Source organism: Bidens hawaiensis, unplaced genomic scaffold, assembly GCF_021521415.1.
Source record: "Bidens hawaiensis isolate Kalapana, Puna unplaced genomic scaffold, B.hawaiensis_p1.1 tig00033588_1, whole genome shotgun sequence".
Classification (NCBI taxonomy): Eukaryota; Viridiplantae; Streptophyta; class Magnoliopsida; order Asterales; family Asteraceae; genus Bidens; species Bidens hawaiensis.
In genome coordinates, this window is record NW_027495776.1 from 5,916 (window position 1) to 18,659 (window position 12,744).

The 12,744-nt window shown below is 35.6% G+C and overlaps 1 protein-coding gene across 1 annotated transcript; it reads right to left on the bottom strand.

The window, feature by feature from the left end:
- Positions 1-1,328: 1,328 nt before the first annotated feature.
- On the bottom strand, positions 1,329-2,636 carry LOC143585157 (uncharacterized). Its single transcript, XM_077067005.1, has 2 exons — positions 1,975-2,636; positions 1,329-1,884 (listed from the first exon to the last, which is right to left on the bottom strand). The coding sequence occupies exons 1-2, from the start codon at positions 2,262-2,264 to the stop codon at positions 1,380-1,382; spliced, it is 795 nt and encodes a 264-aa protein (XP_076923120.1). The 5' UTR covers positions 2,265-2,636; the 3' UTR covers positions 1,329-1,379.
- Between the last annotated feature and the right edge of the window lie 10,108 nt (positions 2,637-12,744).

Consider the following 12,744-nt stretch of genomic DNA (forward strand, 5'->3'; position numbering starts at 1 on the left):
TACAAGTCGATCACTTCCGCTCATCCCAAACGTCAATCCAAGCTCGCATATCGCCTCAATAAGTATCATTACTTCATTAGCATTCAACGATTTGAAATACAAAAGCACGCTTAAATGACCACAGTTCATAATATAAATCAATTAAAACTAAACACTTAATACATTAAATTACACCCATCAACGGGTCATGCTTTCGGGTCATACGTGTGAGAATAATTTATTAGTAATTTGTTGATAAGTTTGAAGAGGTATGTAATTGTCCTAGTTTGTAGGATGACTACCGAGTCTTGTGTTTAGATGGTCTTTGTTTATTTCGGTTGGGGTTTCTTGTAGGCTATTTAAAGCCATTTGCTTTATTGAATATAGTACTCTTGTTTTGCTGTATCTCCAGTTCTAATCAATCAAACCCACGATCAAGGTTTTTTATCTATTCAATTATTTTGTGGGGCCTGGACCAACATATTTTACATTTTTAGTGTACTTAATATAGCTTTCTAACAACGACGGTATTAAATTAAAACAAAAGATGGGCAAGCTTTTGTTTAACCCAAATTCGTTCCATGTCAAAAGGAGATTTTGAGGTATGTGTGTAAATCTTTCATTTGATTAATAAAATGAACAATACAATGACCCAAAACCATTCTTTATAAAGGAACCAATACACAAATTTAACATAAACTAGCATGAAGAACCCGCAACGTGCGCCGGGTCATGGAAGGTTAGAGATAGAGCAAAATCCACTAAGCATAGTTGATGTGTTGTAAAATTTTCAAATAAGCAAAGGTGGCTGCATTTAGGCCTTGCTACTTGCGGGTAGTGCTCCCAAAAGTTTAGACATGCATAAGGAATGCTTATAGTTATCTGTAATATTTTTGTTGCCCATGAGTTAGACCTGCATTAGGATGTAGGTAGTTGCTTGCTGAATTTTATTTTACCTACATAATATTTTGATGTTTTTGTTGTCAACTATAGAAGTGACAAAGATTTATTTTCCTATGACAAGGCTCTTTGCATTATGCGATCGGGTCACACCACCCTGCCCGAATCATCCATATCCTTTGCGAGCCCACGAAGCGAGCAATTCCGGTTTGACCAACCCGTTTCGGGTCAGCAGGGAGAAAACACCCTTTCCAAAGAGAGGTATTTTAAAATTCTTTTATTTCTCTTCACATTAATACATCATTTAAAAGTTTTGGTGAATGATAATACCTTTACTTGAACAACTTTGAGGCAATACATTCCATTTCGGTTAATCCAAAAGAATAAATTAATAATGGCAATTGTAATGATACTAATACATTGATATTTGACATATATAGTTCTTGTAATGTAGAACTTATATCTTGTATATCCATTCTATAGTTCTTAAACTTAGCCTTCTAAAACATAGAGTTGTTAAATTCGAAATCAAGGTCTGCGTCTGCTAGAAAATCCAATGATTGTGAACTTCCCCACTCTGAGAACATATTTGATTCAGAGGTAACCGGGGAGATAAATGGTGGTGAAAATATTGGTAATAATTCATCATCATAATAATTTGGAAAATGAAGTTGGTGGTTATCCTGAATGAGTCCGGAAGATGTTGAAGGGAAGGAAAACAAAGAAGGGATAGTGTCAATGTCACCACCCAAATCCGAGGTGTTCACACTCAGGTTAGCTCTGAGATTCGAAAGCATCTCACCGGGACTTGGTGGTGATAGTAGGTGGTGGATTGGTGTTATTTCATATATTTCAGGCGAAAGTGGTGGTGGTGAAGTCGACTGGGCACCTCGGTTGTAGGCGATGTCAAATCCCGTTGGATGTCCATTTTTTTCGTTCACTTGTTTTGTTGCAAAACATTTATGTACCTTACTGTGTCGTTCTTTCCATGTTGTAGACTGTTTTCTGTGACAAAACAAGGAAAGAAAATATTTAGAACTTGCATATTCATTCAATGTTAACGTCGAAGCGAAAATACAAGAATTTTAAAAATACCTCTTTTTGGAAATGGTGTTTTCGCCCTGCTGGCCCGAAAAGCATTGGTCAAACTGGAATTGTTTGCTTCGTGGGCTCGCAAAGGATATGGATGATTTGGGCAGCTGCCCAGCAGAGTGACCCGATCGCATAATGCAAAGAGCCTTGTCATAGGAAAATAAGATCATTTGTATGTAGAAGTCTCTAGCTTTAGGTGAATGCAGATTATCTCTTAGCTGTTGTGCCATTTGTAGCCCTTGAGTTAGCTCATGAATGACTGCCTTGTCTTCATAAACACACTTGCCATCCATATCGATTGTTTTGGTATAATTCGAAATGCGAGCGTTACAATCGGATTTGAAAGTAAATGCAAGTTCGTTTGATTTGGAGATGTAAGCAGGATGGTGGTGTAAGTTTATGAAAACGAAGGTGTGGAGGAGCAATATATATTGTATGAAGTTTCAATGTCTGGTGGAAGGGTCAAAGGTTGACTGAATAAAAATTTCAACATGGACCAGCCTTGCCTTTTGGTAAACACTTATTCAATTGGCCCAAGTCCACGCTAAAACTTAATTTATTCATTCATCTTATAACAACACGTGTGTACTGTTTGCAAGAAATTAAAAGGAAATAACAACATTAAATATAAAATATAAACTTTAATACATTTGTGCTCTTGTTGGCCTAGACATAAATCAAACTTTTATTGAATTGTTCATAAATCGTTCTAGAAAGTTTATCTATATTAGTTTATTTAATAAACGGACGAACATGAATAAAAATTCGTCTTTTTTTAATTAAACAAACAGATATGAACGCATGTTTCGTTTGTTCATATATATTCATGGGCGTTGGTTTATATTCATTTATATTTGTGTGCATTCCTGGCCGGATAACGAAGAAGTGTCTTTATGGTACATTTGTGCTCTTGTTACCTCTATTATCTATTAATACTTTTACGATTTTATAGTTTATAGTGTTTAAGCTGCGTATGTGTTCTTGCAGTACATATGTGTTTTAGTTGTATTACTGTCTTTGTGAGTTTGTGGTACGTTCGTGCTTTTATTAAATGTTTTTGTAGTACGTGATGTATTTATATGACATTTTACTGAGACTGGTCAAGTGCAGGCAACGTAGCCAATTTCAAAGTTACCTAGGCTTAGAGTGTCTCCAAATATTGCTTCAATTTGGACATAAACATGCGTGTCATATGGACAAAGAGGATTGACAGTCCATTGGAGGGCGCACCCAGTATCGATTGAAAAATCACTTATCTATAATTCCGGACGTGTGGAGTTGAGGAGAGATTGATCAAGCGTCCATTCCAATTGTCGTACAAAGTAAAATTGATTAACTAGTTTTTAAAAACTGTAATGGTTATAAAACAAATTGAATTTATCTATTTCCCAAAATAGCAACTAGAAATTTTATAAAATAAATTTTAACCTTTTACTTGTATAAATACAACCAATTGACATTTTAGCACACTCATCCATCTCATTATTTCCAACTCTCTCTATAACTTTGTAAATTGGCAATACTTCGTTTTCACAATTGCTTAATGATAGGGATGGCAAAAAATTAAAACCCGACCCCAACAGGTATATTCGAAACCCAAAACAAATGGGACGGGTATACCCGTAACCCGATGAGTATGGCCGGGTATGGGATTAGGATTTAAAATTTTTCACGGGTACGGGGCGAGTATGGTTAGATGATACCCAACCCGATCACCCGAAAACACATACCCGTTTACCCGAACCATATTCCATATACCCGAATTATATACACAAAAAATTCTTTGTATTTCATAGGTTGTGAAGCATATATATAAAAACTTATATAAAATCTATAAAAATTATAATGATATTATTTATTTATTGCCACATTTCTATCTATAGAATGCATTATATTTAATTTTGTAATAATTGTTGTATAAAATAATTATAACGATTAAACTAATGTACTTGAAAGTCCCAACGGGTATACCCGATACCCGCATGTATGCCTGATACCCGACGGGTAATTACCGATAAGTACTCGACGGGTAATGGACCGGGTATGGGATACGGTTTTACAAACGGGTATGGGCATGTGATTATCAATACCCGACCCGAACCCGGCTCGTTACCATCCCTACTTAACGACGACTCATATGGCGACCAAAATCCAAACCAAAACCACATTTCCGACAATACCGAAACTATGTTTACTTTTTTGTAATGTATTGTAATTTATATGGTTTGTAATTTCTTAAAAATAAAGAGAAAATGAACTTTACTTGGTTTAGGTTGCATTTTATAAATATAAAATAATATTTTTTTTAACTAAAACACAAGGTATCAATCGGTTCCAACCTTTCCATGTCGGGTTTCTAGCATTTCGGGTTTTCTCACCCGAAAAGCGTTCCAACATGGATTGGTTTTGACCAACCTGAAACCGGTTCCAATTAAACTCGTATTTATTTGGAAAATACCCCGATTTCTTCCCTTTACTTAAAAACACAGCGTTTACCTATTTATCCGAGATCAACTAATATATAATATAAACTTTTATTAGGTTTTATTTAGATGTATCTACAATATGACATTATTTAGACTATGTTTGTATTATTATTATTATTATTGGTTTCGGGGTGGCCTCAACCGGTTTCATCATTGAAACGATCTTTTTATCAAACTTTGTAACGGTTGGAGTGGCAATTATCCCAACCAATTATCTGTACATATACTTGATCATATCTCCAGTGTTCATCACCAAGATTGATCCTTATTATCGATTAATCATAGACCTTATATATATCTTTCAATTCATTCTTAGACCATTCCCATTGGCAACTCAATGATGGGTTGAGTTGTCATATGGCGTTAATGAATATAAAATTAGGGTCTGTTTGGTATGGGGTAATAAAATGAAATGGGTAAAGGAATTGAATGATCAAAAGAATGAAATGAATCATTACTATTCTATTGTCATGTTTGGTTACCACATAAAAATTAAATGAATCATCACTTTATTATTATTTTTTATATTAAATAGTAAACTATTCAATCATAATTATTATTTTTTGAATTAATAAAATGGTAGTTTATTCTCACCAAACTAGTCCATCAAAACAAACTACTTTGCTAACGTTTTTATGTCACGTGTTATACAATTATGTTTTTTTACCCATTTTTCTTTTTTATTTAATAACAACTAATACAATATATAATTTGGTTTTGTTTAATAACTTAAATTGTTAGCTTTAAAAACAAAATCTAAAAAACAGAGCCGTGCTTTTGTCTAAACACTTCAATATTACTTTTATTAAAAATGAAGTTCTTTCAGAAAATATGTATATTTTTATTATTAGTTTTCTGATATAAAATTATTGTTTCGTAAACTTATTATTTAAAGTTTTATTTTTTTATATATTTTAAATAATCAGAAATTATATTTATATAACAAAAATGTTAGTTTTGGTTGGGTCGAGAATGAGGATGAAAATTTTGGATTTGGTTGGGTTGTGTTTGTTGATGAGAGATAAATTAGTTTTTTATTAAAAGATTAGGTTGGGTTGGATTGCCGATGAGAATGGTCTTACGTTACGTTTGTTCGATTGTGTGTCTAATTGCCAATATCAACCTGGTCTGTTTACTTTTATAATACAGTTATTAAATGTTCTTCGGTTAAGAAGTATTATTTTGACAACTAGATAGTCCTTATATTATATGGTATTAGATATACACGTTTAACTTGAGTCATTTCTATATATTTATTTGCACACAGATTATATATAGATATAAATAATAGTCAATTACAACCTAGGAACATAACTTGCAAGTTCATCCACTCCTCCAACTTTCGAATTTTGAAAAAAGTTTTAATAAAATTATAAACAAAATAATATATACGTATCCTTCGAAACGAAGAAGTAAGATTATTTTTGTGGGATATCATATATAATTTATACTTTTATAACAACACAAGTGTTTTAAAAAGTATACTATAGAGTCTGGATATAAAATTTTCACGTCTTACAAAATACAAATAGCATTGCATAGGGCTGGCATACTTCATTAGAAGCCCAACCAACCTATGTCTTTAGGCCTCAAATACTTGAGTCTCCCATTTCAGAAATATATATATATATATATATATATATATATATATATATATATGTATTAGATCATTTCAGAAATTTTTTTAAAGCGAGAAGTGAAGGTGTAACTCCATTAATCCCTAATTTCACTCTATTTCTTATGTGTAGGTGCGTTGTGTAGGTGCATATGCATGTGTGTAGGTACGTATGTTTGTATATGGGTATATATGTTTGTATGTGTGTAGGTACATAGGTTTGAATGTGGCTCGGTACATTTATATGTTTGTAGGTAGGTTTGAATGTGTAATTAAGACATAAATACAATCAACCTACATATATGTATGTAACATCATATGAAAGAGAGTGAAATTAAGGATTAATGGAGTTATACCTTTACTTCTCGCTGTAATATCACTTCTCGCAATATATATATATAATTAATACATATAATCTCTTATTCCATTAATTAACAATTCTTATGTTGGCTTGGTGGTAACTGGCAAAAATTGACTTAAATAAATCAGCACCGAGAATCTCATGCTCGACTTCCTCTCCAACTCCCTCTGTAACTTTTTTTTCAAGATTTTGAGGATGAAATGCTAAAAAATGGAAACAATTAAATTTTTTTTTTGATGCAGTGGTTTAACCATGCTAAAAAAAGATCTCACCTATAATAAAACTTTTAATTTTTAATAATTTTATTTTTCAAGTACGCTTCATATAAGTAAGAGTTATTGTTTCATAAAATACCACCCAAAACTTGTTGAGATAATCATAATATTTTATCATGATTTGTTGTTTTATTTAACGAACTAAGCCCATGTTTATGACTTTATGTTATGTCAAAATGTAGTTTATAAGTTGGTTACGACCTTTATTTTGTAAGAAAATATTCACCTAGTTTATAAATTGGTTTGAATCTAATTAGATAATAAAGTAGAAATCGATATAATTAACCCAAACATTTTTGAAAAGGCCTCCGGATTTTTTGTTCGTTTTAGGCCCCAAAGCTTTGTTGGCCTGGCCTTGCATTGCATACATTACGTTTACGCATCTTACAAATAATATACTGTCCACCTCGACATTTCATCTCTTTGCTATTCAATGTGACCTACCATGTAAAACTGGCGATACAACATTAAAAAAAATGTAGCATGTTAGTTTAAGACTACAAATTTCAACAATTTTATCACTACCAATCAAACACGAAGGATATAAAATAAGGAGGTTTGGCTAGGGTGGAGAAATAGTAAAAAAGCATAAAACAAAACAAAAACATTCTTAGTTTAAGTTATATTTATTGGGTTGCCATCTAGGGTTGGGGTTTTGGTTCATTTGACATAATTGCTTATGGATCACCAGCTAATTTGCATTGACGTGGCTCATTCCTACACTTTCTCTTTGCCTTAGCCTTAACTTGCCTTACATCTTGTTTTATTAATGTTGAGACTTTCGTACCAGTTGCCCTTGTTTCCCTTTTCTATGGTTGTTTATCTTTTACTAGTTTAGCCTTTCAACACTTTATGCTTATCCGTAGTGTATCTCAGTCACTATTGATACTCATCTGTCCCATTTATTGATGATTCCTTTAATTTCATCTTACTGTTAGGATTAAACGCACACACGAACTGAACACGACACGGAAGCAATAAACGACACGAGGATTTAACGTGATTCGGTCTAAACTGACCTACGTCCACGGGTGGCAACTAGGTATTTCTTTTATTGAGTGACAATGATTACAAATACACGATATCAAATATATAGAGATACACTTAGGGTTTGTATCTTATTAAACAAGAAATCCAAACCGGGCCGGGCCTGCCATTTGGAATTCAAATAATAAACCGGGCCTACACCGAAAAGGCCTACGAAACCCAACAAACTCCCACTCAGAGGCCTTGAGTACTCTCGTCTGCACTCCTGATTGTACTTCTGTAATCCGAACATTAACCATCTTCTAGTTGCCACCGCCTTCTCATCAATTAACCTGAAGGCCCGTTGAAGCTCCCCGGAGCTCCAACACGTCAGTCACGGCTAAAACTGCCCCTGACCCGTTCTCTGTCCCTACCGGCTCCCACTGAAACAAACTACCGGATCCTGAGATACGCTGAGAACAAACACTCTCCATATTCAGCAAGTAATTCACTGGAGAGACTTTTACAGCTGGAATACTGATTTTCTTAATCCACTGTCGACCTGGAACTGTAACACGACCTGTGCTCCCAGTGTCACGATGTCCTCTGACTGATTTAACCTTCCTAGCTCGTTCATCCTGAATCTTCACTTTAGCTCTGGGTTTGTTACTTGCAAAACGAACCTTCTTCTGCCCACGAACTTCTGTGAACCGGACTTTGTCTTTCACCAAAACTGGATCCACTCCTTTCGGTGACATATCGACCATATACAACGAACCCATTTTCTTGCCACGAGCAACAACGAGATTCCCTTTGACTACTTTCCACTGCCCATTCCCGAACTTAACATCGTAACCCTGGTCATCCAACTGCCCAACTGAAATCAAACTTTTCTTCAAACTTGGAATAACCCTAACATCTTTCAAAGTCCAAGAAGTACCGGCTGAAGTGATCAAATCAACATCCCCCATACCCGTAACCTCTAGAATATCATCGTTCGCAAGTCGAACCTTTCCAAAGTCCCCAAACTTTAGATTCTTTATCGTTTCACTACAGTGAGTGGCATGAAACGATGCACCAGAATCCATCACCCAAGCATAAACGTTATCCTCAACACTAAGAACGTAAAACTCATCCTCTGGGCATTCTTCTGCAGTGTTGACTTCTGTAACGTTCACCTCTTTCTTACCATTCGGACACTGATTCCTGAAGTGTTCCTTCTCTTTACAACCCCAACATTCAATATCATTACGAGTCTTAGACTAACTCCTCTTCCTACTCCCACTGCCTCGTTGTTTTCCCCTACCTCTACCTTCTGTGACTAATATATCACTTGATGATCCACCTGAATTTCTGCGTCTTGAATTTTCTCCAAGAATCAAATCCTGAATCCCATCAAAAGTACTCTTTGTAGAAGAACTACAAACCGCAGTCACTGTTTGCGACCAACTGTCGGGCAAAGAGGATAACATAAAAGACCTTGAACTTCATCATCAAACTTAATGCCAACTGACACTAAGCGGGAGAGGTTCGAATTAAGATTATTGATATGCGTTGTAACTGACCCACCCTCTTTCATTCTTGTTGTCACTAGCTCTCTGATAAGATAGACTTTATTCGTTGCCGAAGGCCATGTTGGATAGTGCCTCCATCATACCACGGGCTGTGGTTTCTTTCATGAAGTTAAACGCCACATCTTCCGACAACGACAGTGTAATACATGCCCTAGCTTTCTTGTCTAACTTCTTCCACTCTGCTTCTGACAACTTTTCTGGTTTTTCATCCTCAAACACTACATCCAAGTCTTTCTGACAAAGTAGTGCCTCAATCTGCATCTTCCACCAACCAAACTTTGTCCGTCAAACTTCTGTATCGAAACCTTTCCGTCCTCTGTCATGACAATGACTAAAACGAAAAACTGAATAAAATAGAGACAAACACACCTATCGCACGGGCCTGAACTTAACAACTGTTCTACTGAACTCTGTTAAATAATCAACCTATTTTAAGCGCAGCGGTATAACGAACTGAAAATCGGAAACTTTAAATTGAAACGATAAAACCTGACAAACGCGGTTGGCACTGGTTCTTCGTTTCTTTAACGCTTCTTCTGATTGACAACGTTTCTTAAAAAAATAGGATCTTGATATAACGGTTCTTGACTCGTACTTTGACCCAACAATTATATCTTAGCCTAACTAGCCCACTCAAATTAAACAAGCTGATGGCAGCCCACTTAATTAATGTAAAAAACACCTACAAATTTTGGGCCTCCTGCCCTTTGTTAAATGTCTTCCACGAGGCCTAGTATACTAGGTCAAAGTTAACACCAAATAAAATAAAAAGAACACCTTTCTTTTCTTTGTTACTTTGTTGTGAGGAACAACGAGCACAGGAACAAAGAGATTGATGCTTCTATTTTCCTTGAAAACCAAACAAGAAAAGTCAAATAGCACAACTTCTTCGTCTTCTCTTTCTCAAATTCAAACAACAATAAAAAAGAAATAATCTCGTTCGTTCAATAATCTGCCGAACCTAACTGAACTCACCCTGCCTTTCTGTTCTTCTCGGATCTGAAACCTAGGCGGTGGTAGTTTTCAACGGCGATGTTGGCGGCGATATACGGGTGGTGGTGCGGTGTTAATTGCCTTCTGATAAATAACAGAACCCAACAACTACAATCATCGACGACGAGCGCGACAACCGCCTGCCGTGGCGGTGAGAGTCGGACGGCGACGGCGGCGGAACCGGTTCAATGTGCTCTTCGTGTGATCCGAACCTAAGCTCTAGATACCACTGTTAGGATTAAACGCACACACGAACTGAACATGACACGAAAGCAATAAACGACACGAGGATTTAACGTGGTTTGGTCTAAACTGACCTACGTCCACGGGTGGCAACTAGATATTTCTTTTATTGAGTGACAACGATTACAAGTACACGATATCAAATATATAGAGATACACTTAGGGTTTGTATCTTACTAAATAAGAAATCCAAACCGGGCCGGGCCTGTCCTTTGGACTTCAAATAATAAACCGGGCCTACACCAAAAAGGCTTATGAAACCCAACACTTACATGTCAAAAGAAATTTTAAAAACCAGTGTCTTAGTGGAAGAAACCTATCTATCCCAGTGCCCTTCCTTGTTAGAATCTCATTGGAAATCAATTCCTCGTTTACCGACGGATTATTGAAGAGTACGCGAAGGAATACAAAGCCCACATCGACAATTGCGTGAAAAGAATGCGCGGGAATATTATCCATGAAACCTAATAAAAATTTTATTGACGGTTTACCGATGATTGGTAATGCTTTTCCATCAAACCAATTATATTTTGAAACATGGCGGTAATTTAAAACATTTCAACATTTTTTGGGTTTATGAATAAAATCAATTGGTAAGCACCTGGATAATTGATACCCGTCTTTTTAGCAGTTTTTCTAATCCCTTGGTTATTTCCTTCATTGCATATACGAAAGGATGATAAATTCTTTTACTGAAAGAACTCCTAGGGCGTGTTCATTTCACATAATTCGTGGGAATTCAAAAGAATTGGAATTAAAATCACATGACACGACATGCTCGTTTCGTTGGAATTAGGATCGTAATTCCATTTTGGTGTGTTTAGTTCAGTTTGATTCGGTTTCCATCTCCCAATAAGTTCATTGATGGTTGCCACATGCCCAAATATCAAAGAAATTATAATTAAGTATAAATTATGATACTTAAGTTTTACAACCAAACAGTTAACAATAAAGTCTTTAAACGAAAGTTCGGTTTTTCGGTTCGGATCTTGTTTCGGGTTAAGACCGAGGTAAGATTCTACAAACCCATAACCATAGAACTTATAAAAATGATTTTAGAAACTTAAATCTAACAATAAGCATGTTTAAACAATTATTTAACATAACTAGTAAACAAAGTTCGGTTTACGGTTTAGAGCTATATACAGTTAAACCGAGGCTAGTCTCTTCAAACCCGTAACCATGGAACTTAATGAATAAGCAAGATGAGCAGAATTTAAGCATGGTTAGTAAGCAATAATAAAGTTATATGGTTTGATAGTTAAATATATATCAAGGACCACGAAAGTCCTCCATGAAGCCTTGCCTTACGAGGCCCGACACTCCACCGACCGAGACCGGGGAAGTGACCACCAAAGGTAACAAGGGGTGTATTATATATATGTGGTGCCATAAGTTACAAGTATTATCTAAGACTAAGTAAACTAATTAAAATGCAAAACTTGATCAGTTTGACTTTTGAAAGTCAAACCTTCAAGAACAAAGAAAAACAACCATAAAGACTCTTGAATTTGAGTGAGAAAATGAAATAAGAGCAGGGATGGATGTAGGAAAGGGTCTTGTATTTATAGGACAAGGTTTGAAGGGTTAAACAAGAGGTTTAGTGTGTAAAAACCGACTTTTGGATAAAAGAACCAACAAGAAAACACAAATGGCAGCTGCTGGTCTGCTAGCCATCGCGCCACGTGATGGCAGAGGGTGTCCCCCACCGCGCCACGCTATGGGGTGGATGGCCAGCATGATCAAACTTTTCCAAAATGGCAGAAATGGTCCATGGAGTTGGTTTTAAGTGTTTTTAACGCGTTTTAAGGACCGAAAAGGATGTTTTTGAGACCCATCAAGTGTAAAACAAATATGAAACATAAAATTTACCATTTTGAATATATTGAGGGTTTCGGTTTGGAAAATGGGTCGGTTTACATAATAAACAAGTATGAAACGAAGATACGATTGACTCGAAATTGACGAATGTCACATAACTTCTAGGTGTTTATTTGGTTGGAAGAAAACCCCGGGGCCTGTTATCCCTTTGAGATATCTAACAATTCTCCATACTGTTTATTTGGTTGGAAGAGATTACCCACCACTCATATGCAATGTCTGGACCAGTATGCAAGAGAACTTAATCCTAATTGTTAATGATAATATGGTCAATGATAAACGAGTCAATGACGAAAGAACTTAATCCTATTTGTTGATAAGCACAAATCAATTAACTAACAAAAGATTAAGTAATCAATTCAACAGAATGATTGATCAA

What these genes read in the sequence shown, in the direction of transcription:
- LOC143585157 (XM_077067005.1), bottom strand. Translation starts at nt 2,264, where the DNA reads ATGGATGGCAAGTGTGTTTATGAAGACAAGGCAGTCATTCATGAGCTA. An exon ending in AACACCATTTCCAAAAAGAG is followed by an intron (nt 1,885 to 1,974) that starts GTATTTTTAAAA and finishes GTTTTGTCACAG; the next exon opens with AAAACAGTCTACAACATGGA.